Genomic DNA, 26,292 nt, shown 5'->3' with positions numbered 1-26,292 from the left:
GGAAATACATACATACAACATAGTGAGACACAGCTAAGACGCTTGCTAGAGGTGGTGTTTAAATTTCAGTTTTCAGGAATTAGTTTATAATTTTGTCTTTTCATTTGATTTCTTGTAAAACATAATGTCCTCAGCCTTTAACATGACAGAGACAAGTTTGTCTAAAAGCATTTTCTCTTTAAGAACCATTCACTAACAAAGCCAAGGTATGTGTATGAAGCATCTTCCATGTGACCTGAATGCAGCATTTAGTAGATATACAGAGGATCTGCTGTGAATAACAATAGCAGAAGGATATTCATTCACCTGGGACTGCTGGTCATGAAGCAGGATGAGGAGGCGGGAGACTGATGAGGAGGAGGAGGAGGAGGCTGAAGAGAAGATGCTCTGCACCGTGCAGCAGCTCAGGCGGAGGTCTGGGCAGGCCAGTGAGCCAAGCAGGAAGTCTTCGGTCTGCAGGTGCTCCACTCTTCTCAACCGTCCGTCCCTGAGTTCAATCAGAGAGCCTGCCACAAAGTGAGGGAGCAGCCAGGGGAAACGGCTCGGAGAGGCAGAGGAAGAAGAAGGGCGCTTAGAGGAGGCGACGGGACATGTGTCCTCCTTGGTGGAGGTGTGTGTGCTGTCAGAGGGAACTCCTATGAAGGAATGTCCAGGAACAGGGACTTTGGCAGCTTTTATGGATTTGTGCAAGGAATCGTGTTGCTGTTTAGGATACTCATGTGGAAAAATAGATTTTCCAACCCTGGGAAAATATTCAGTTTTTCTGTCTCCACTCCTCACATAAGGACCTTTATGCCTGTTGTAGCTCTGCCTCTCTGGATTCAAACTCTTGTCTCTTAATGCCCTCTCCCAGCCATATCCTTCACTCACTCTATGGAAGTCCTCGGCAAGCAGGGAGACGGTGCTGAATCTGGAGGCGTAGTGCGGATGGGACGGGTGGAGTACAGGTGTGCCAGATAAGCTTTGGTGCTGGTATTGCTGGGAAAAGTCCCATCCGGGGTGCAGGGGGGTGGACTCTCTCCACTCCGCCCAGCCATGATGCTCCTTGAACGCAGAAAGGACGTGAGGTTTAGACCTTGTGGATGTCTGCATCCAGGGCTGGTACAGTGCAGGGACTCGTCTTGGCACAGGCTGAAAGGGGCTGGAGTGTTTAGTTTTAAACTCACTGTTGCTCTTGTAAGGGTATGGTGCCTTGAAATTTGCAGCGTCACACAGCTGTTGCTGCTGCAGTGGTGAGCATGATCGTTGGTCCCTCTTTTTGAGTGGGAGGCTATCCCTGCCCGGGACTAGAGCCGGGTTCATCCTGAAGCTCACTGACTGGCTCTGCCTGTCACTCACACCAACACTGCACGACCTCCTGCTGAAGTAGAGATGGTGTTGTGATCATGTGACTCCATTAGTCTCTTGGTAAGTGTTGCAGATCCAAGGTCTTCAAGGTCTGAGCAGAAGAAACAAACACTGATGCTCTAAAACTCCCACAAACACATGTCAAGATAAAGATCGTTTCACTGACTATTTTCTGTCATTTACTTTAATCTTTTTTTCAATAAATAACATTCCCTCTCCCTTCTGAAAGTGGCACATGGTGAGACCACTGCCTGCAAATATCCTCCTGCCATCTGAACAATAACTTCACCATCGGCTTCAAATTACAGCTTTCCAACCACCAATTGCTATATTGACACGGTTTAGTTTGATGGACATCTACCAACTCCTTTGTGTAAAAAAAAAAAGTTACTATGGTAACAAAGTACTGCACAGTGTGGTTGATGAAGGAGTGAGTGTTGTGTGTACAAGGCAAAGTAAAATGTTGGTGGTGGGTGTAAAGTTAGAGGTTAGATTATGTCAGTAAATTCCCCTCCTTTGAGGTTAATAATGTCTCTCAGTGAGGTATTTATGGCAATATTTTCCACTATAAATGTAGGAAAATATTTGTATTCAGTGACTAAACAGGTGCAGGATGTTAAGCGCACAGACCCACCTTGCATCTTTCTCATGGGACTAAAGTGATCCAGCACTGCAAGCTGCTGAAACCCCATCATCCTCCTTACATGCACTCACAGTCGTGAGTCAGTTCACTGAGGTGGGCTAAATATAAGCACCTTGTGGCGAGACATGCAACCGTGTACTCAAAGACACATATTTTACGCAATGCAAAGAGCAGCAGAGGATTTTAACAGCCTGTCAGTGCAAAGCTCACCTCATTATGTCACCATCATGGCTGAGACTCGCTGCTGAATGGACCTCTTTTATGCTTTCTGACAGGCTTGTCTCTGATATGAGCTGCTTCTCTATTATGTGTGTGGGATCAGACGACACCCTCACACCGACATTCCTGTGCGAGCTCTCAGACATAAATAGATAAGTGTTTGTCAGCCGAATAAATGTAAATGAATTCAAATGGCATCGAGGTGTGGGCCACTTACTCACAGTGGCCTACACAGGTATGATCAGATCATGGCTCAGACAGGCCTGTGCTGTGAGGTTATTTCAGACCATATGAGGCGTTCACTACAGGTCGCTAATCTATGGAAATGAAATGTATACACAGCAGTGTGTTTGCTGCCAACATGATAACGACAATCTGTACTGCGGGTGCGTTTATTTGCATATCAGTAGTGACAATATTGCACTTAGTCATCTTGATGTTTCTTTCTATGAGGCTGTAACATAATAAAGTTTAACCTCGGGTGCTACAAAGAGTTTCCCAGACATGCATTTAGAGCTTCTATCACGACGCGCTCTTTTGTTTGAGGACAAACACAATCATTTCACTCTGCATAAATCAAGCTAAATAGATTTTCAAAGAAGACTTACTTGCATGTTTCCTCCATTCAACCATCTGTGTCTCCCTGTGCAGCCATCTTCACACTGCAGCTCGGTCCACGCTCACACCATGAAGGCAGACACTCCACACACACCTGTCTGGCTTGTGTTAGAAAAGCAAAACAGAGCAGGATGAAGAGAGGCATCCAGACTAGCTCAACAGACTGCCTATCAGACACACACTCCTCCTTTTCTCTTCTCTTCTTTTCTCTTCTCCTCCTCTCTCTCTCTCTCTCTTCCCTCCTACTCGCTTTTACACTCCCACTCTGCTCAGTCAGTCCTGTTAACCTTTCTCAGACAGATTTGATGTCTCTACCCCTCTCTCTCTCTCTCTCTCTCTTACATCTGAACTTGTTCACCCAGTGTTTGCTGCTGAGTAGCCTCTCTTCCATTTTATAATCACCCTCCTTTTCCTGTCTCCATATACCACACACTCTCTCACTAGCTCCGTGGCTCTCTGTTGTTGGGTGTATAATTAGAAATGAGACTGCTGTGCAACTCCTCAGTAGATGGTAGGTGTATGACTGCCTGATGATTTTGGTGTGTTGGCTGGTGTAGTGATGGTGGGAAACCGTACTAGTCTCTTAGACTAGCCTGTTCAAAGGCACAATCTTTAATCTGACAGCCTGTCATCTTCTTGCTGTTAATTCTTCCTGCTGATTCTCACTTCCTGCTTTTCTTGCCTCAGTGGGCAGATGTGAATTAATAATGTTTCATCCTGAATGAAAGCACCAAAGCAAATGTACCTCAGGTAAACATTATACCAGTAGCAATTATCTGCAGAAAAGGGCACATGGCCTTTCGTGGTTGTGCAGAAAACATGTGTATTTCATCTCATTTTTAAAAAACACAAGACAGAGGACATGGCTTTTGCTCAGCAGCACAGCAGCTGGGTCTCAGCAATTGATTTTGCAAAGCCTCAGCAGGTGAACCCCCAGTCATGGGAAAGCCTACGCGTAATTTAGTCTGTGGTGGAGAGGATTTCTCACTTTGAGTCACATCATGCTTCCTCTGCCCACTCTCTCTTTCTGTGTCTGTCTCTCGCGTTCCTCCACCAGTGTACTAACGCACAGACACACGCATGCTGGAGAAAGTTCACGGCATGCTAACACATTACATCGCATGCTTTTGCCGCAACTAGCATATTTAGGCTAAACCACCACAACCACTGACATTTGCAAAGAATGTGTTTTTATTGATAGAAATCGCCACTCACTCCCACCACTTCCCAACTGCTACTTTACATTGCTGGTATTTGCAGTTTCGCTTTGCAGCTTGGCACAGGCACAAAGTGTGAGTTTCAGTAGTGAAAGTTTCCATGCTGATGCAGAGTTTGTTGTTCTCTGATATGTGAATAATTTTGTTGAACAATTTGTGATATGAATATAAAATGATTCAACAGGGAAAAAGCTGAAACATCTTCTAGTGATCATTGTTATTGTGGAAGACAAAGAAAGCTTCTTTGTGTTGACTCTTGACTAAACATATTCTTGCAATGACTCACACCTGAATCTTTTCCCGCATGTATGTGAAACAAGATGCTCTTTGAAAGCCTCTGTCAAGTGCCGATGCTGTGTTTAGGAAAAAGGCAGTGATGTAATGCTGCTCTGTGAAGCCTCTGCATGCAAATATTGTGTAATCAGCAAGTCCCGCTTAGAGAACCAGGAACTGATAACTGTTGTCCACTAGATGGTGTTCAGGACACACAGTCGTCAGATAGTAAAACACTGTACTTTGGTGGTTCATTTCCCAAAGATCCCCATGCAGTATAGGTGGTTGTCCTCACCGCTTAAAAAACATTGTGAGAAATTTAATGAAAATAAACTTTTAGTATAAAAAAATACCTGAAAGAAGCATTCATGATCATACTTATTATCTTAAGAATGTCTTTAAATTTAGCTAGGTTGCATTGTATTTGACATTATTCATTTACTCCATATATCATTAATATAGAAACTTAAATTTAGAATATCCTCAATAGTGCCAGAAACAACTGCTCAGGTCTCTGTGTAATGCTATCTTTGTCATGTTTAATTGTGCTGCCCAGGTTTGGAGGTGCATGTTGAGGAGGTTCAGGTGGTGTTGTCCATGAGTGCACAGCCATACAAGTCAAACCTGCTAACAAACAGGATGGCCTGCATAAGTGTGTTCACTGTAGACTTCCAGCAGCTTGAAAGCGAGGTCCCAAAGGCTGCAGTCAGGATCTGGACAGTCGACGTCTGGCGTCATGCAGGTTATGATACCCAGAGAAAGGCCAGCGCCAAGGATGACAGCTCCTGATATCTCCACGCCTTTCCACAGACCCTTTGCTATATAGCGGCACCAACTAAACACAGACGCACATTCAAGTAAGCGAACGTTCTGAGGAAAAAGGAAAAAGTATATTAAATAAATCTGTTGTTTATATGTGTTACAAGTACCTGCTCTCATCCTCCTTGCCCTACAAAGACAATAGAAAATTTCAGTTCACGTCGTAGAATTAGACCTAACACAGAGAATAAGTTTGGCATTGTGGGAAATACTTTTTTTTTTTTTGTCTTACATTTAGATTAAGAGGATCACTACCATTCTTTTATCTGCTGGCTATCTATAAATCTCCAACCAAAAAACTGGTTAGCTTATCTTAGCGCAAGGCATGGAAAGGAGGTCACCACTTAGACTAGTTCAGTAGTTAAATCCAGTTAACATACTTAGAGCAATTGACACAGTATATCATATTTGTTCAAGCTACAAGAATATATAAATGACATTACTGTGCATAAATAGTGTTTTTTAACTGCTGGTGGTTTATCATATTAACCGTTGCGGAAGCATCTAGTGGCTCTCTGAAAGACTCCTGTAGATGTTTCAGTGCAGCTCTGTCAAAGCAAAAAACAAACAGATGTGAGAAAACCACCAGCTTCACGCAAACATATGATCAATAAAACCCAATGGGTGCCACACAATACTGACAATGTCTGCTCCTCCTGAAAGTCGCTGAGCTGGTTTTGAAGTTGACGTTTTTCCTTTCTGAGACCCTGCAGGTGACAGATGAAACACCAGAAAGGTACAGTGACGACCACAGCAAGCACATGTATCAGCATCATCATCATCATCATCATCATCAAACATGTGGTAGATACCTCTAATGTGTTCATTTGTTCCTCCATCTCCATCTTGGATAACTGGCAAATACACAAAAAGTGCATCAAAATATTTACTTTGCTGAAATGCTGAAAGTAAAGTGAAGCTGAGAGACACTTCACAAAAATGATATCTTCAAGATTTCATAATCTTGGTCATACTCTTGCTATTTCTTCGTCTTTGCAACGTAGAGCTTCCTCCATCTCCTCCGCTTTGTGCTGCAAAATTCAGTCTGTTAATTTTCCGCCAATACGATGGGGCTAATTGGACATTAAGATGATTTAGCAGAATGCCATTATAAATAAAGTAAAAGTTTACCTGAAATCCCTGCTCATGTGTGCTCAGTTTGTGCTCTTCTCCATCTTTCTTGAGGTGTTCCATCTGAAAGACAGGCGGCTCAGAGTGGAATCCAGTGGAGGATGCTGGGAAATCATCAGCACCTATGTTCTTCTTGTTATTAAACAGGGACAGATTTTGTTTGCAGTCATTTACGCTACACTGGCATGCGTCCGTTCATTAAATTCTTGTTAAGATCATTTGTTAGAAACAATTTTAAAGCTCAGAGTCTGGTTGTCAAATTGTCGCACTAGATTAGAGGTTATATAGAAATAAATCAGAAGTCATACCTCAGCAGACAGATTTTCATTTTGCATCCACTGATTTGCATTCTCCTCTTCCTGCACAAAATAAAATCAGGATCAGAGATCAGCAACAGCTTTATGTAGATGCTACATTCCAGTCAGCATTTCTAAACTGTAACCATAGAACCACTACTACCCCGAAATTTACTGTGTACTGCCACTGGTCTAGATGACATGGTCGCCACCAATCCTAGACTTTAATTTCAAGATACATTTTTTCCTGACGTTGTTTACGGACATCAACTTATTCTCGGAACAATGACTCTTGTAGTACGTATATATTTTCACCCACAAGCACATTGTTAATATTTCACTACCACTTCCCAAGATGAAGACCCATAAAAACACGTAAAAGCACAGAACGACAAAGTTAAGAACATCACCAACCATCTTCCATATTAGCTGGGCCATTTGACTTTTTTCCTCCTCAGCTAACAGCTCGTGGCGCAGAGCTTCATCCTCCTGCTCCTTCTCCTCCTCCTCCCACCTTTTCTTGATTTGTTCCTTCTGCTGATGTAACCTTTTATTTAAAACATACAAGAAGGGCGTGTTATTGTAGGAGTAACATGATTATGATGATGAAGTCTTGCCATGACGCCTGTTATAAGCTAAAAAAAACCAAAAAACTAGTTAGTCAGGTATCATACCCTTTCTTCCTGTTGGCTAAAGTCCTATTTTCAGCTTCAACCTCGTTCATGAGCTCCTCAATTATCAGTGCATGTTCAAGCAGCTTGTCATGGACCTCCTTCTTCTCTCTGTAGCCAGCAACAGTTTGATGAAGTTTTTTACTGATCGCTTCCAGTTCACTACAGATACAATCGATACAACGATCAGCTCGCTTCATCACATACTGTCAAACAAGAGAAACAGATCTGCATCGTGCCCTGAAACACTCACCAGCTGTCGTGCTCCACTTCATCACTTGTAAAGTATTTTTCTGCCATCTCAGTGTTTGCTTCCACTCAAGTGTCTCTACAAGCGTCAGATTTGGTCTCCGGCTGAAGTTTGTAGCAGCCTACAGTTGTTAGTCTTATGGTCGAATGAAATCTGTCTCAGGTCTTGACAGTGATAAATTCTAAATTCTAAATGATGTCACAGCTGGAGATGTTTACATCATTCCATTTGGTGACATCATCACATCTTAGATGTAATAGGTATTCTGAGGCTCCTAAGATTTAAATGTCCTTGCTAAATATCAAGTATATCTAATTATATCTAAATACTAAGTATATCTCACTTGTATTTGTATGTATGTATTTAAAAATCTTGTGTGTGTGCGATGGTGCAGCAGCAGGTTCTGTAGAATCAGTCTGGACTTTTCATTAAGCTGCTGATTCTTAGTGAGAATAGAGCAACGGACGCTGAAACTGCGATTTAGCAGCAACCAAACCTTCAGCAACACTTTTACAAACACAATACAGAAACAGAACTGTAAAACAATCCAGTTACGCCACAAGAGTTTTATAAGAACAAGAAAATTTTTTCCTCGCCTGGCCCCACTTTACAACTTTACAATTATCCAGACCAGGCTACCTGATAACTGAAGAAGCTACTTGGATGAGTGAGGAAACGTCTGTCCAGTTGTTAGCCCTGGGTCTTTGATATTTGTGTCTTTCATTCTGCCCGCCATCGTTCTTAGCAGGACAGGCCAGCAAAATAAATTCTGCTGCACTGATTTCTTTTGTGTATGTTGAAACCAATACAAATGAGATAGGATTATATTCAATAGCTCTCTCTCTCAGGTTCTATTTTACATTAAATAATTAATTACACATGAGGCCATAACAATAGAAGTACACACTTCCTCAACTGGAGGGTCTGGAGCCTTTTAATTATCTAGCAATGTTATGTTTGTTATGATCAGTATTCTGCTGTTGTAGGATTGAGTTCTGTGGCCTTTTACACCTTTTCTTCAACTCCCTGAGAATAATGTTATAATTTTAAATGTAATAAAAAATATAATAATTTTATTTAAGTATTAATCCAGAAAAAGGCTAGAAAATGATTTATTCTAATATTCTGTTGAAAAAAACAAAAGTTAAGCAACCAACATCCTTGCTTGCTCATTTTATTCCATCCCACATCCATATATCCAACATTATGAGCAGCATCAAATCCATGCCTTGCAGATTTAATGTTGACGAGGCAGAGACTGCTTTTAGCTTAAAGTGCATACATAGCAACTTTGAACACCTACTGAACTGCTCATTTCAAGATGGTAATCTTATGCAGAGAATCTACGCCCATGGTTATCTCTTACAAGCATGAACAAAGGAAATGAATACTGTTTCACACAGTAGATAATATCAGTGAAAACAAGCTCAGTGTATTTCTCCACGTTGGACTCCATTAAGGTGTTATTAGCTCCCGGTGAGATATATCTGGTCGACAGACAAGAACATGCTCTCATAGCGGTCCCTTAAATAAGACATCTACTACTTTATTACAGTCATTACTTATAGTGCTTCCTTCTTATCATGCATGTTCTAACATTGCCACTGTCACTTTATGATTACACTTTATGTTATGTATTCAATTTCCAATTCAATTGGAACAATCACTTTAGGCACTTTACATAACCCAGAGCCTGAAACCTCCAGAGCAAGCATCAAGGTGGCAGTGGCAAGGGAGGAAACCTTGACCAGAACCGTGCTCATAGGGGTGGGCCAATCTTCATAAGGCTGGTGAGAGGGACCATGGCCATCCTGCTCATCCCAATCACACTGATTATAAAGGGAGAAATAAATAAATAAAAACTCTCTTAACCTGAGTTGCACAGCTTTGGCATCACTGTAATATGAATAGTCACAGAGATGGTCCTGTATAAACTTTAATTATGATGTTAATCCTGTTGTGGTGATCTTTGATTGCATAGATCAGGCTGTCAAACATATGGCTCGTGGGGCAAAACCGGCACACCAGAGGATCTAATCTGGCCCGTGGCATTAATTTACAAAGTGCAAAATGCAAGAATTACATTCTTGAATTTGTAATTCAAGAATTGTTGTACCAAGCTGCTGAAAAACCTACTGGATGCTTCTGAACGTGACGTGTTTCTTCACCACAGACAGGTGGTAGGGTGATGGGACACTGCTGATAGAAGGGTTTACCAAACTATATCTAACAGCATTTCGCATCCCATGAACTGTGAGTACTGTCAAGACACTGTGATTCAAATGAGCTCCAACATGTGCGCCAACAGTTTGGTACAATACACTAATTAACTGAGAATCTAGATCTAGATGGGGACCACTGGGTCAAAATTGTTATGGGTGCTTCTAGAAGTATCTTTGTGATAATTTATTTCCAACTATAGGGCTACAGTGGTTTTGTTAATGTATGGGAGGCTGAGCTCTCATGGCAGCATAGCTGTATATGAAGCTAACCAGGTCTCTCTGCACCCTAGAAAGAGTTAGACATTCTAACTGCTGCTATACACATATCGCACCCACCTGTAAAATAAGTAGTAATAAGTACTACAAAAGTAACTGATATTCCTACAGACAGAACTAAACGGCAGACAGCAATATAATTGCACTTTATTTTTTTTAAAGAAATTCTAGGTTGTTCATAAAATGATTTGTAGAAGGATGGCTTATTAAATGTGAACATGTTTCATAATGTACTTGTGCTTCTTTGCTCTAAAACAAAGGGAAACATTTGGCATACAAACAGAGAACCAGGAGCTGACAACTGTTGTCCACTAGATGGTGTCCAGGGCGCACAAACGATCAGGTAATAACGTGGGGAAAATAAGTATTTGATACACGGCTGATTTTGCAAGTTTCCCCACTTACAAAGAATGGAGAGGTCTGTAATTTTCATCATAGGTACACTTCAACTGTGAGAGACAGAATAAAAAAAAAAGAAAATCACATTGTATGGTTTTTAAATAATTACTTTGTATTTTATTGCGTGAAATAAGTATTTGATCACCTACCAACCAGCAAGGATTTTGGCTCTCACAGACCTGTTGGTTCGTTGCCTGTATAAAAGACACCTGTCCACACACTCAGTCAATCAGACTCCAACCTCTCCACCATGGGCAAGACCAAAGAGCTGTCTAAGGACACCAGGGACAAACAACTGTTTGCAATTATTAGAAAATGAAAGAAATTCAAGATGCCTGTCAATCTCCCTCAGACTGGGACTACATGCAAGATTTCACCTCATGGAGTGCCATTGATCATGAGAAAGGTGAGGGATCAGCCCCGAACTACACGGGAGGACCTGGTCAATGACCTAAAGAGAGCTGGGACCACAGTAACACCATTAGTAACACACTATACGCAGTCATGGATTAAAATCCTGCAGCGCGCGCAAAGTCCCCCTGCTCAAGCCAGCACATGTCCAGGCCCGTCTAGAGTTTGCCAGTGACCTTCTGGATGATCCAGAGGAGGCATGGGACAAGGTCATGTGGTCAGATGAGATCAAAATAGAAGTTTTGGTATAAACTCCACTCACCATGTTTGGAGAAGGATGAGTACAATCCCAAGAACACCATCCCAACTGTGAAGCATGGGAGTGGAAACATCATGCTTTGGGGGTGCTTTTCTACAAAGGGGACAGGACAACTGCACTGTATTGAAGAGAGGATGGATGGGGCCATGTATTGCATGTAAGAGCATTGAAGATGGGTCGTGGCTGGGTCTTCCAGCATGACAATGACCCGAAACACACAGCCATGGCAACTAAGGAGTGGCTCCGTAAGAAGCATTTCAAGGTCCTGGAGTGGCCTAGCCAGTCTCTAGACTTAAACCCAATAGAAAATTGGAGGGAGCTGAAACTCCGTGTTGCCCAGCGACAACCCCAAAACGTGAAAGATCTGGAGAAGATCTGTATGGAGGAGTGGGCCAAAATCCCTGTTGCAGTGTTTGCATACCTGGTCAAGAACTTCAGGAAACGTTGGAATTTCTTTTTAGATTCTGTCTCTTAGTCGAAGTGTACTTATGATGAAAATTACAGACCTCTCCATTCTTTGTAAGTGGGGAAACTTGCAAAATCGGCGGTGTATCAAATACTTATTTTCCCCATTGTATATTGTCATCTGATGGTTAACTTTCTGACTGATGCACTTACAGTATACTTTGTTTGGGGAACAAAATGTTTTAACCTTGTCATCTTCCACGGACTATTTGTTCTTGGCCTGCCGAAAACACAGTCAACATCAACACACAATTGTCACAAATAAAAGGGGGGAAAAGAGGGAAAATAACTTCTAAAATCCGTTCTGAAATCGGGATAGGCAAATCATTTTGTACCTGTACAAAAATTATTAGAAAGGGGTGGGGTCCAGATACCTACTTTTTGGCATATTTTACGATGTCAATCATACACCTCCTTACACCTGTGAAGGCCCTACAGTGCAGTATTACTTCACAACCCCCAAAGCGACCTCCTTCTATCTACGCTATGATAGACTTTGCTAGTTTGGACTGGAAGGATAGTGCATGTACTTTACCTCTTTGCCTTGTGCCCCCCCAGAACTTAGGATAGTCCTGGCAAGCAGATGGAAACAACCTGAACTTGAACAAGGGGTAAAGAAGGTCAGCAAAGACTGACAGGGCAATCTTTGTGAATCAGACTTTGTACACTTGAGAGAGTCAGTTTAAGCCTGCAGTGTTGCTGCACATTCCAACAATGCCTTCTATGCTCTGTTTTTCAAAGGAAGTAACAAGGCCAGCAACAAAAGAGAGAACATTTCAGTGAAACAAGACTTAACATTGTCATACGTTATGAAGTTGATAATACTGTATGGTGATGCTCCTGTGGGAAAACAGCAGAAGATAAAAGGGCACCACTTTTTCCTTTTAAGACCTGTTTATTTAAATATCAACATATTAATCCAAAGTCAGTATTGTGAAAGCTGGTAAATCCATCTGGTAAAATGTGAGGCTGGATAGAGTTTAAAACTGAGGAGTCAATGAAGAGCAATCACAGAAAATTCTGCTAAGTGATTGAGGACCATACTAAGGTGTCTGGGGTATACTCTGCATCCCTGCCTGTCCTGTAAACAACTTCAAGTGAATCCAATTCCATCTGAAACACACCAAATCTCCTCTTTTAAAATCTTCTTAAAGGTTTTCATGATGAGGGAAGAAAGTGCCTTGGGACTATATCTCTGAAGTGTTTTATTCAGCAAGGGAATTTGTTACAACTGTGTATCCGCCCAAAGCTGAAAACATAATGTTTTCCCAGGGGATGATGTCCTTGCAGGGAGTTGCGGAAACAAATTAAGGATGAATTTATATGTGTTCTCCAATAAGACAGTTGGAGTAATTACACAAACGCTGTCGATATGTTTGTATGACCTATGCAGGTGAACTGACTTGGCCTGTCTCAGTTTGTTGGAATAGAGCTTATAACCCAAATTGGACCAAAGTCAACGAGTGAGAGAAATAACATAAAACTAAACAACAACAGATTGCTAACACTCATTTGGCTTTTACTTATTGGACAGGACTGAAATAAGAGAAGTGATTGAGAGTAGACGTGGAGGGTGCCTTGCTGTTCTTGGATATGTTGGTATTCATAAAACGTTTGGTGTAAGATATGCAGCTATTAATGTTACTCCACCTAAGTAATGGACGATTGTTGGACTGCCCAAAGCTATTAGTGTTATGTGTAATTTGTCATAGTGTCGTTCTTTTTTTGTTATGTTATCCTGCTTCTGAATGCAGAGTTTCTTTTATATCTGGAGCATCCAAAACCTTTCCTGGACACTTTTCTACCACAGACTGCCATACTTCTAATGGCTGTAACATATTCAGCCACTAAATGGGTTGCTTCTGGTGATTTAGCGCTGTACTGTTGCCATAGACACTACATTTAAAGCTTCTGGTAAACTGTGAAGTACAGAGAGATTTACAGGCACTCACTTATCAACATATGAACCAGCCTGGCAAGGCCTTGAACATAAGGGACTTTAATAGCTTTGAATCTACGGTTAAAATAGAAAACCTGTTGAGTACTGCTAATTCATAACCAGTATGGGTTGGTGTTAAGGCTATGGTGGGCATGTAAACCCAGGTGTTTTTCTTTGATGGCAAAACTGATTTTCCACCTCTGAACTCATTTTTAGTTACAATTTATTATTATTATTTTTTAAATCCAGTCCTTTTAGTCATCTCCCAGTTCTGCCCTGGATAATTTAGATGATTATTACGGAACTGTTATGGTAAAAAAAAAAATCATGTTCTGTATCTGTTATAACATTTCTGACTGACTGGACCCTAGAGGTGAAACTGAGGAGTGAAGGTTTAAATCTACTATTACTACAAAAAAGAGGGGAGACAGGAAACAGGACAGAGAAAGGGGATAGGGAGAGAGGGACTGTAAGAAGACAAAAATAACAAAGGCATGTGCCTGTCTCTCTCCTTGGTATTTTCCATTCCATTACATAAAATCCCTCCTTCCCTCTTCTCAATCCCTTCCTCGCTCTCTCTCTCAGCTCCTCCCTCCTCGCTGTCATTGGTCAGCCAGCCGTCTCCACAAAGCCACCAAACTCATTCTTATCCAAGAGGCTCAGAGTCGGCTGTGAGAAAGAGGGAAGTGTGGAAGGAGAGCAGCAGGGTGGCAGTCCTCATTAGTCACTTTAGAGCAGTTTGGGTGAACCGAGGAGCTGGGAGATGCTCGTCATGGCTCTCTGCTGATCTCTCACAGGGCTGACCAGCCACCACACACTCATCACCTGTGACTGATTGTGTCTGTTTCCGACATACTTCCAGCGACATGAGCTCTTCATCAGCCAACCTGCACGGCAAACGCCTACCCTGTAAGTGCTTTTAAAACTTTTAAAATCCTCAGCTATGTGCAGAGGCTGCCACGTGTTTGTCACGTTAACAGAGCTTTTATTTGGAGATGTAGAGCAGGACATAAGAGGGAATAAGAATACTTTCTAGATTGGACTTTCAGAAATAGATTATACACAGACTAAACATTTATAGGAAACTTGTGTGTCTGTCATTCTCTCACTTTTTTGGTTCCGTGATGTGCTGCTGAGATAAACACAACAATTCCTGGCTCATATCCACACATTCATTTGAACAAAATCATTTAACATGATAGATAGCCTTCACAATTTAAGTCAACAGTATATTAAAGTATCTAAGTAATGCCAAGCAAGTGAAAAAGTGGCACTGTGTGTTATAATGTCACTACTGCCTTTATAGATCCATCACTATAAGGCATAAGCTGTGTTTATGTTTGTGTTTGTGTGTCATGTACACTGTGGAAGCTGGCATGACAGCTCAGCCGTTCTGTTAAAGTGTTAAATAGCTGCCGCTGTGTTGTCTGAAGTGACTGGTCCAAGTGCTATGCTTGCCAGAAATCAGACAGGAATGTTGAATCATCACCCTGAGTAATGTTCACTAATACTGAGTGAATAGGTCGCACTCTCATTGCACAGGAGTGGGGGAGCATTCCCACACACACAAAAAAACACAAACACTTACGCATACTGAGACAGGCTTGGATTGGGGCCACTGCACAGCTCCAGACAAAGATCTCTTATTTCTAATGGGATTGCGCCAGCAGATCTCATCAGAGCCGAGTCACCGCAGTGGGGTCTGCAGCTTGTCTCGCAAACACACCAACCCAGATAGGATCTGAAATTGAATTAGTCCCAGTGAGATCAGTGATTTCATGAGGCTGAAAAGGATCAGGACTGTGACTCCAGAGACGACGTCTCCCATCTGTTGCTCTGCCTCGGCTTGGGTAGTCCATTCTGTCACGTTTAGATTATTCTGTGTGTGCCAGAGAGAGCCTGTGTGCTGTGGAGTGAAGGACTGACCAGCTGTGGTGACCATGTTACAGACAGAAGTGTACACAAGCGAGGGTGAAGAAGAAAAAGTTTCTGTCTTCCATGGTCTCGTACGTCACTCCCCTTGGGTATGACCCAGATAAGACCAGGCAGGTAGATGTTGTTTAATGAGCAAATTACCATGTGCTGTCTGTATTGATCACATTCTGAGGGATTGGTACAAGCTAAAAGGAAAACTAATGGGAACTGAACTGAAAACCCAGAAGAAGGTGTGAGTTGAGTCAATATGTTTATTTTTTTTTCTCAACCTCTCTTCTGGAACTACACATGAGATGGCAGTCACAGTTTGATTTCTACTTACAGTATTTACCCCTCTCATGTGGAGCAGCAACTGTTCAACAGACAACGGATCATGCTAACATGCCAACCATAATAATGCTAGTGGGTTTTTGAGGAGTTATATTGTAACGTTTGCCATGTTCACTGTCTGAGGTTAAGGAGAATGCTGTAGCTTAGCAGGTGACATCACACTTATGAGGATGTTTCAATCTGGACCCAAGTGTCTAGGTAACCAACTGACCAACCTACTGACACTGCATTCTTTAGAGCAACGAGCCAAGCATTGCTCTTCAGAGTTTCAGAGTTCAGAATTTAAGCCTAAATAAATTGATATTTTTAATAAATAATATAGATACCTCATTCAGAAACGGGATACATAATGGGTAAATGGAGTTTGGCTTCATTATATCTCAATTACTTAAGTGTTGATACAGATAAATACAGGCATCATCATGCTAGTACACTAAGAAAAACACTGATGGTCTTTGATGAGTGCACTGTATGAGAAGAACTCAAATATACAGATCATTCTGTTGCAAACAATGCTTCTTGGTGTGTCAGCGCTTCAAGACGAAGGAATGTTTGCCTGTGATTTTATTAAACATCCTTGTATGGATTCCAAATAAGGTTCCCATCAATCCAGCAGACTAAGCTGTACAGCCCCAGGGACACAGCCCAGCTCATCTCATTAGTTCTCTAACAAATACATCTGCTCAGTGCTGAGCTGAATCCTCTGTGTATGGACAGAATAAACGCCTTCAGTGTTCAGAGTCCCACAGAAAAAGACAGCAGTGATCTATCATGTGAGCACTCTCACCGAATGTGTAAAGCAACGCGTTCCTTTGGGATGGATTGTCATGGAAACCCCACAGAGAAATATAGCTCCACTTAGTGTTTCAGTGGTTTTCAGATCATGGGTTTGGCGTTTTTCAGGGGGCAGCTTTTCAGGTTTTAACTATTTTGTTAATCATTTAAGCAAGAGGTGAAAGAACAATGTGTGATTTCCATACCAATTTCTTTATATTAAAGAATATCCGGTTTAGATGGTTTTAGTATAGTGGGTTTGGGACGTCACACAGCAAATTAGAACATTTCAGCTTACAGTATGAGAAATTGTGAGAGCTGTGCTTGATTGATTCTTTTGTTTTTTTACAGCCCGTTTTTACTTACTTACAGACAAGGTTTGTGGCTGGCTGGTGAACATGGTGAAGATTTCAGCAGCTAGAGTTGAATATTTCCCTCAGGAGTTGGTGGAGACCAAGTACAGACGTACATTTATCAGGCTGACACAAACATGACTCCAAATGACTGCTAATGACACTCTTTGTATATGTTGGATGTACTTAAGCAACTGATTACCCAAAGCATCAGTTTAAGACTTTACAGCCATTACTCACACAGGTGTCTTGGTTTGATGGCTGATGGCTTTTTCATGAGTTGTGTATTCAGTGAACAAGATATGCAATTGTGTTGGAGTTGCAGTGTAATGCAGTATGTTGCCCTAAATTTAATAAAGAAATGACAGAAATCTATATATTTAAAAATATAATAAACCCGTAAGCATAGTAAGACTTGTTATTTGAATCTTGGGTCAGAACTCCACATGAATAGGGCTCAGCTTAAATACATTTTCATTAAAATTAATCACATGCACATGCATTTTTGTAAATTTGAAAATAAACCGTGTCTATATTGTAAGTGCAACAGTGCTTCAAGATATTATACTGAGTCTAAGACTGTACGCCAGCTGCGAGCCACTCGGCTTGAGTTTCAACAAACAGAGGAGAAATGTCTGAGAGTCTGTGTCGACTTTAACCAAACAGTCTTACAGTTCTCCCAGCTGGGATGAAAATAGCTTTGAATCACCCTCACAAATATGAGGAGAGGCAGTGCAGCTTTTACCGGAAGAACAGGGAGCAGTGAATGAGGTTATCACAGTCAGAAATGTCAGCATGTGAGGATTTTTTCACTCTGATAGAGAGGATGTATCAGTCTGACTTCACTACACAATGTTATTAGTGTGAGTGTAGATTCAATTATCAAATTTTTAAAAAAGTGAATGTATTTTTTTGAGCTCATCTATGGTGCTTTCAGCCTGACGGTCATTCCACATACAGCTTGCTCTTAACTCTGTCTAAACTGTCTTTAATTTGCTGATGCAGTCAGCAGAGATCTGAGCGTTATTGGCTGGTTGAATTACTTAGAAAATGATTTTATTCCACTGTTTGTTAATGACCATTCTGGATAAGAGGATTTGTCAGTGTAGAACAAAACACGGGTGTGGGAGTACTTTGTCATCTGGTGTAGCCTATTGTCCTGATCAGAACTCATGATTGTCTGCTGTTGGGTCTATGGAGGGCAGTGGGACAGGATGCTGATGACCTACAAACAGTCCTATTGTCGGTCTGAGAGTAATCCAGAGGGAAGGGTGGAAAGGGTTAACACTGATGTCATTGTTGTCCGTCGGTGCTTGACTCTGTTTTGTCCCAGCAAAAAACCGCCAGATGACATACATACACACAGACACACAGACACACACACACACATGCAGTAAAATACAGACCAAACAGACGTGCAAATCAACACATCACACACCAGCAGCCGTCATAAATAATTCACTATCTTTGCAACTAGAGCCCAGTAAATGTCAGCTTATGGAGATAAAACAGAGAGTGAGAGAAACTTGAAATAAAAGTGAGAAAACCAGAGCGACTGAACAGTCTCCAAAGATATTTTTCTTCTTTTTAAAGTGGGACCATCTGTCTGTTCCACTTTGGTTTAAGGTATCTTCTCCCTTGAGGAATGACACAAAGATGCAATGTTTTTTTTATTAAGCTGCAGTAGACAACCAGGGGGAAAAGTAACTTCACAGGTAGCTTCAGTGTGTGCTGCTCTGGATGGGATGGCTTCTTACATGGTTAGTGATACAGTATATAAGTGCTGCATTTGTGCTGCAGGATAAAGACTCTACCTGTAGCCAAACAGTACCGCCAGCGTTCATCATGACCACTGAGACACCATTAATTACTGCGAAGCTCCTCTAATTACCAGCTGGAGACTGTCAACAGCCTGCTGCTCTACTGTTGAGGTCAATATTGTGCTGGAAGGTACAGGAGAGACTCTCAATAAAAATAACAAGCTGCAGACTTCCCTCTCAGCCCCACACTTCTGACAAACCCCTCTCCCACATTTATGCTCTTGACGTGCTGCTCCTCATTTTTAGCATTTCTTCATGTGTACCTCTCTTGCATCTCTCCTCTTTACCTCCTCTCTGCGTTTACAGCCTCTGCTTTTGCACTCTCAGTTTTCGCATTTGGGAACCGGTCCATGTGAAATAAAATCCCTGCTACAAACTGCATGAGTGTCTGCGTGGACAGGGAATCCAGTCTGTTTGCTGCTGCCTTGGCCCAAACAAGTGTTACCTCGGGTCTGTCCCAGTGTGCCTTGTCCATCCAATATATAAACTCCCAGTGTGTTTGAGACAGGAAGAACTAAACATGTATCAAATATGTAACTAAATATGTATCAAACAAGCAGCTGACCAAAAAGTATAAAAGTAAATCAATAAATTAAACACTGAAATATGCTTAGAGGGGTAATCAACTTAAATGGATAAAATAGTGATAACATTTGTTTATCTGTATCACTGTTTCTATGTTATAATGATATTAATTTGTTTATGGCTGGATATATTACAGACATTGATTTATTTGAGCAATATTAATCCTTCTGTACTAATATGTACATTTTTTATATTATATACATACATATATACATTTTATATTAGTTATTAATAATAACATATATTTAGTTTGTTTATTCATGTAGTTGTCTAGCAAAAAACAGAAAACTAGGGTTTTTTTTCTTGCTTTTAAAACCTAAAGATGGGATGGTTTAGGCATCCATTACATGGATGTGTGCATCACCACTAGAACCATCTAAACAGTGGTGACTTCATTTGTATAAGGAAACCTCAGAAAAAGCCTGGCCTTGGTTGAATGGAATCAAACAGAGAGAGTCTGGCAAACTGCTCTGCAATCAAAGCAGATGAGGAAATGACGGTTCCCACAGGGGTTTCTGTGTAACTACTGTTTACTGAGAGGTTTTAGCTCATGCTGCTCAGACAGTCAAGAAGTAGATCTTCTGGAGAGGCCTTTTTTTCTTCTCCACTATGTGCTGCTCTGACCTTCCCTCCCTCTGTCACAAGGGAGTTTGCCTGTGAGCTCCTGTTTTCATTTAGAACAGCGATGGGCTAATGGCAGCCCGTGGGCGACACCTAGTCCTCCCATGCCTTCATTTAGCCTCCAGATCAATGTGTTGCCTCTGCTGTTCATGGTTCTGAACCGCCGTTTCACAGGGCTGTCCTTGAAAACATGACAGTGGAAAGAGGCATGTGATGTACAGATGCTAAACAGACACAGAGCGTGACCTGATTTATACATTTACACACTTGTAAACTAGAACATAGAATGTGCTTAGATAATGAGACAAACAAAGTGCAGCATTGAATGATCAGTCATCATGTGGGGATGATGCATTGTACTTGCTGGATGCTTTAGAGAAATCTGTCTCATCGTGACACACTTTTCATGGAAATATAACAAAAGCTGCAGTCTGCACAATACGCACACATAGACCCATGTCAGTTATTTAACATTCTGAAGACAGTTTTTCATTGGCTTTAATGTTTTATGTAACTAATTACTGGATGAGATTAGGTGTACTAGACCCAGTGATTTCCTGTAACTGGCATCACGTCTAAGGAGAGCAGGCCAATCCTGTTCCCGTACATCTCTGCTTTTGTCTGGCTGTTGAATGGGCTCTTTCTTTCACTGCAGCCTGAGCGGAGGATCTGGGTTTTTCTTTATGTGGGGAGGCAGCGTGGCATGCAGGCGTGTCCGGCCTGCTCTGTCTGTCACTCTGCATGCCCAGCTGGTCCTGAGCCGCGACCTGTGACCTCCTCTTCCGCAAGGCCCAGGGATCTCAGAGGAAGGAATGAGAGGGGAGACAGAATGATGGACCAAGCCAGAGAGCAGGGAAGAAAGAAAATAAAAGATAGAAAGAAAGAGCGGTGGGCCCTTCGGAGGTCTTGTGCTATGAAACTAGAGATTTGGGGTTGTTGAGGGGCTGCAGCAGACTGGACATGTGATCCCAGCAACAGTGCACAGTGTAAGCTTTTGTTTTGACAGACAAATGAGAGTTGCTGCGCCAATCAGAGGTCACCGGGGTCGTCCGCGGCAAGGGAAGCCGTATCGATCAAGGTGTATTCAGTGGAAAAAAAAGGAACTGGATAGGGAAGACAAATCAATGTGAGGATATACATCTGTAGCTAACTTTTAGCTCTCCACGGGCCTCAGCCCTTAAGTAGAAACAATCAATGGTTTGATCAATCAGTGCTTTACTGAGTGGTTAAAAAATAGGATAAGAAATTCACTTAAACCTGTAGCCTCTTTAGAAAAAAAAAAAAATCTTACAGTGCAAACATATTATTTAACTGCTGTCTACTTACATTCAGTAAAAATACAGGGTTTTGTCTGACAGGATGTCCTCGGCTGGTCACATTAAACACGGGGCTCTTTACAGCTAAACACACACATGTCAACCAGGCAGCTCCTGATTGTGACTGACATCTCGCTTTGTCAGCGCTGCTCCCTTTGCTTCCTTAAGGCTTTGGAGACAATAGCGTTTGTGATTGTGTAACAGTGCAGCAAGAGGAGGGAATCACAGACACCCAACCTCACATAAAAACAGAAATGCAGGGAAGACAAAATACTGCAAATTTTGTCAAAATTCACCACATCTCTGGATGAGATTGTAGGAGAGGACAATTGTGAATGTACCAGTTCTATTCGCTGCACTGTCTGACTCCTGCATTGCATAATCATAATCACTAACATTACATCCTGCAGGGGGAGACCTGCTTTCTGTCTCTGGTCAAGAGGTGATTAACATTACTTAAAGTTGAAGTCAAGCTCCATATATGAACAAATGCACTTTGGGAAGTCTAATAAATAGACGTGTTGCATAGCAGACATTTTTACTGGTGGAAAAATGACTGCTGACCTGATAACACTGATTCAACATTAGTTCCAGGGTAAGAAGTGCAGTGCAGCTAAGCTGTTGTGCTCTTTTAAGCCTTTGTTATTGACAATCAACAAATCAATCACTATAGTTTAAAGGTCACTTATTAACTTTCCAAAGTCTGAAAAAAAACCCCATTAAGGTCATTTGGACTTCACATCTGTAACAGAGGGTTTTAGGCTGGTTGTCTTGAGACAATTTGTATTATTGATGCTATATAAAGGAAACTGAATTGGACTGAACTGAATAGATGATCAATTGTAGGGACTAACAAGCAAGAGAGGAGAAAATATATCCCAATCTTCGTCAATATCTCCTCAATGGAGTGGAAAGGACATAGAGCATCATTTGATCTGAGTTTCATTTGTCCAGAGAATGATGTCCCAGGATTTTCTGGTCTAGCATTGCCTTTCTATTCTACTGGAATTGGCAACTTGTGGTGAGAGCCTCTTTTATCTCTTGTGAAGTCTTCTCTTAATGGTAGAGGTGGATAATGGCATGTCTACCTCCTGGAGGTTGTTCCTCACTTTGCTGGATCTTGTGAAGAAGCCTTTCTTTACCATCCAGGATCCACTGCTGTTTTCTGTGAACATCCAGACCTTTTTTTATTGCTGAACTCACCGCTGCATTCTGTTTTCTCACAATGTACTAAAACTCAAAACTGTTGATTTGATGTAGTGTCCTTGCCAGCTCTTTGACACATTTGTTTTGTTTTGCAGCCTAAACATAGCTTGTTTCACTTGCATTGAAAGTTCCTTTGAGCAAATGGCTTAACAGCACCAGTTTCGAAATTGTAAAGGCCGCACTTGAAATCAACTTCAGGCTTTTTCCTTGCTTAACTGATAAAGAAATAATAAAGAAATCCACCCAATCTGCTCATGAAACAGCTTTAATAGTAAAATGCCCAACTGCATTTGGTCCTTTGAAAAGACGAAGCTATAGCCAGTATTAAAGATACTGAGATATTCCTTCACCTTTCCTCCTATTTGAATGGGTATACCTTTAAGTCAATTTTCATTAAATAAGTATACCATCAATCACCAAAAATGATGTTGGTGTCCAAAAATACCTAGCTGTAAATGTAATGTTTCTGGTGGATGAAGACAAAGTTAGCCATTGAAGCTGTGTAAAAATATTAAGGCACAAGAATGTTACCAATTAATTGAAATAAGTTAAAATACAGAAATGTGAGGGTTTTGATTGTGACTCATATGATATTTTTAGTTCCATGACTTGTTTCAGCCACATATGAGTATGATTACTGTGTTAATGAAGATGTTAACTCTTCTTGTAGGTTTGGCCTCTTTCATTCTATATTTCCTGGTTCAGTCTGCACCCACATACTGTATGCCCACAGGTGCTGTCAGTTGGACCCTGGGGATTGGTTTGTCCTCTTCCTCTGTTCCCTTCAAAGCCTTCTGATCCCACAGCTGCCTCCATCTCTGTACCCAGGATGCAGGCTGTCAAACAGAGCAGTGCTGAGTGGTAGCGACAAGCTCGTGTCGTGCTGCCACCACAGGACGTGCGCCCGGGCATGACTCTTGGGGAAGCACAGTGCTGATGCAGCACTCCAAAGAAGGCAACCTGTTGCTGCTTTCAGGCCAGCGCGGCAGTTTTTGCATTTTGCAGCAGTTACCAAGTTTTTCCTAGTTCATTATGAGGACATTCAAGTGGGTTTGGGGCAAAGGCAGTCTGTATGTATTGTCAGTGACTGTGGAAGTTCTTCCTTTCCTAGTGGTCCTGGTAACTATGCTGAGCTGGATATCTTTTTATTCTCCATCACTAGCTGGTGTATTCATAGAGCTACTGTGACTGCTGCTCAATATTCCCATGGCTTGAAAGACTCATCCAGTTAGCTCTATGCCTGCCTTCATGTTGTAAGAGGGAGAGGGTAAGAGGGAAAGATTGCAACGAATCTTTGTCAACAACAATCATTGAAACATTTGCTGTTGAAAGTTAGATAAAAAGAAATCATATGTATCTGTGGCTCATGCAGTTGTTTCCCTGAGTCTACAGCGACCCAGCTACACATTTAGCATAACATATGGTAGTGATCTTCTCATACAACTCTAATTTCTTGATGTTCAATGTCATTCAGCTTAAGTGCTTCTGTGTTTGTTTGTCATAGATTCCCCTATATTTGGTTTCTTGTCCTTTTATTCTATAGGAAATCACAGACTGCCTCTCCAAGTCGCTGTTTCCTTCACAGTCATGAGCTCCAGTTATTTACATTTGCAGCCACACTCTGCTGCAGTCCACCACTCCACTTCCTCGCATTGGAGCTGCACTCAGCTTTATTACTATGATGCTTATGAGGGGCGAAATCTGTTCGCGTAGTATCTCAAACAAGATTAACTCAATCAGAGAAGTGACAGAACCCCTTTGCATAGCTGTCTAACAGCATTTGATTTGGTAAATGCACGAGGTGAAACAGTGAATGCACGTGTTTGTTGGTGTTCATATTAAAAGAAATATGGTCTGTGTTTTATCAGAAAAAGCTTTGTCTCTGTGGATTAAGTTGAATAAAATGCACAGGAATGGAAATGTAGCTATACATTGTTAAAATGTATACAATATCATCATGTGATCATTATGTTTTCTTGCTAGGAGGAATTCCAACAAGCTCATCAGAATCAATAAAGGCAAAAGCACCTTCTTATATGTCTCATTATTAGCTCTATGTCTCCCCCTTCTGGATACTAAGGTTTGACCCTGCGTGTCTAAAAAACAAGATAGAGTCTTATCTTATCTAGAGAGAGTTAACTCGTCTGGGAACTCTCCTTGTCTATCAGATAGGCATTTTATCTTATCTATCTAATGTTCTGTCCCTCTGTTGGGATTGCCAGCGGAGACCGAGCGTGGCCAGAGGCTGCCAGATGTAGAGGCAGCGCAGCAGCTCAAGCTGAGAGAGAGACAGCGTTTCTTCGAGGAGGTCTTCCAGCATGATGTGGACGTCTACCTGTCCTCGGCGCACCTCTCTATCAGAGACTACAAGAGGCGTGAGTTGGGCTGAATTTGTGTGAGCACCTGCACATTTGCGTACACATCCACACAATACCACTCCTTCCCTTCTCTTTGCAGCTCCTATTGGCAGCATCTCCTCTATGGAGGTGAACGTAGACCTGCTGGACCAGATGGAGCTGATCGACATCTCTGACCAAGATGGTTTGGATGTTTTCTTCAGCTCTGTGGGAGAAGAGGGAGTGCTGACCTCCCCACTGCCAGGTATGGCGACTCCGAGTAGAACAGAGATAATGACAAAATTAAACTGCAACTCTAACAATGTTTTTGTCTGACTTTCAGTCCAAGGAAACAACAACAACAACGAGGAAGCCATCAGTAATGGACTCTTTCGACATGTCATCGAGGGTTTTGACTCCAAGTCCCGCATGTCCTCCACATCTTCAAATTCCTCTTCTGACAGCCAGACCACCAGTGCCAACGGGGGAGACACCCCCTTGGTGGCGTCGGACGATGAGGAGACACACAGCAATACGCTGAAGAGAAGAGCAGCGTCCGCAGAGACTGAGAAGGTGAAATGTCAGAATCCATCTGCCTCGTCATAAGAGGCCACCTTTTCACCTGCAGCGCTGCAGTGAACACCACAGCCTGGGTAAAAGAGATAAATTTGGAATGCGAGTTACTGAAGCATGACTGCCGCTGTTTTCCACAGACTCTTATCACTGATTTCAATCTTTCCTGTTAACACATAAACAGTAACTTGACTCCTCTGTGTGTTTTGGAGGAGGAGGGGCCCATGGACCTAGATATGGAGATTTCCTTTTAACTCTCCACTAATGTTTTGGCATGTTTCAAAGCTTTGTTCCCATGTTTCTGCCCTCACATGACCTGTAGTTCATGGGCTTTTGTACAGTATTAACTCAGCAGGAGAGTGAAGCACTAATTTGATTGAAGCATTAATTCATTTGTTAAAATATGGTTTCTGATTATGGAACGTGTTTTTGTTTTTTTAAAAGCTACACACTGTCCCTCAGTTGAAACGTTCAGTTTTCTAGCCCCAATTTTGACTTATTTTCGTCTTGTTTAACAATAAAGAAATGAGAAAAATGTTTTCATGTTTTTTTTAAGAATCAACAAAACATTTCCTGGTTATTGCACGCCTTTTGAACTAAAGCTAACAGGTTCCAGACAGCAATTAAAAATTATGCTTCAGGGGAAGCTGGAGGATGTTACTTACAGAATGCACCTGGACAGCATCATAACAATTTGAAGTTAGCACAGACTCCGTATAATGTTGCATCACAAAAAGCAAACAAGGATAAAGTGAGACATAGCATTTACTTGTCAATCTCTTTACAGGAGCGTTATTGTTTAACAAACACTTAGTCTTGTTCCTCAGTAATCATAAAGCAGTGTCAAGAAACACCCATCACCAAACTTGGACAAGCTGAAGGTTGAGTAGGCACACACTACAACCTGTGATTACTATGTGTGTGTGTGGGCGTGGAACGCAGAGGGCAGGGTCTTGTTTGTCATAAAAAGCCAGCCCTCAGCACATAC

General features: G+C 41.7%; 1 protein-coding gene across 1 annotated transcript; it reads left to right on the top strand.

The window, feature by feature from the left end:
- Window positions 1-13,767: 13,767 nt before the first annotated feature.
- LOC311486442 (dysbindin) lies at window positions 13,768-25,818 on the top strand. Its single transcript, XM_084542297.1, has 4 exons — window positions 13,768-14,364; window positions 24,618-24,770; window positions 24,853-24,996; window positions 25,075-25,818. Exons 1-4 carry the CDS (start codon window positions 14,322-14,324, stop codon window positions 25,335-25,337), a joined length of 603 nt encoding a protein of 200 aa, XP_084398423.1. The 5' UTR covers window positions 13,768-14,321; the 3' UTR covers window positions 25,338-25,818.
- Window positions 25,819-26,292: the final 474 nt, after the last annotated feature.

Source organism: Chelon labrosus (genome assembly GCF_963514085.1).
Source record: "Chelon labrosus genome assembly, chromosome: 4".
Lineage (NCBI taxonomy): Eukaryota > Metazoa > Chordata > Actinopteri > Mugiliformes > Mugilidae > Chelon > Chelon labrosus.
The sequence above is the reverse complement of the archived record's forward strand: the minus strand, read 5'-3'. Positions and strand labels throughout refer to the sequence as shown.

What these genes read in the sequence shown, in the direction of transcription:
- LOC311486442 (XM_084542297.1), top strand. Translation starts at nt 14,322, where the DNA reads ATGAGCTCTTCATCAGCCAACCTGCACGGCAAACGCCTACCCT. An exon ending in GCACGGCAAACGCCTACCCT is followed by an intron (nt 14,365 to 24,617) that starts GTAAGTGCTTTT and finishes TGGGATTGCCAG; the next exon opens with CGGAGACCGAGCGTGGCCAG. An exon ending in GCTGACCTCCCCACTGCCAG is followed by an intron (nt 24,997 to 25,074) that starts GTATGGCGACTC and finishes TCTGACTTTCAG; the next exon opens with TCCAAGGAAACAACAACAAC.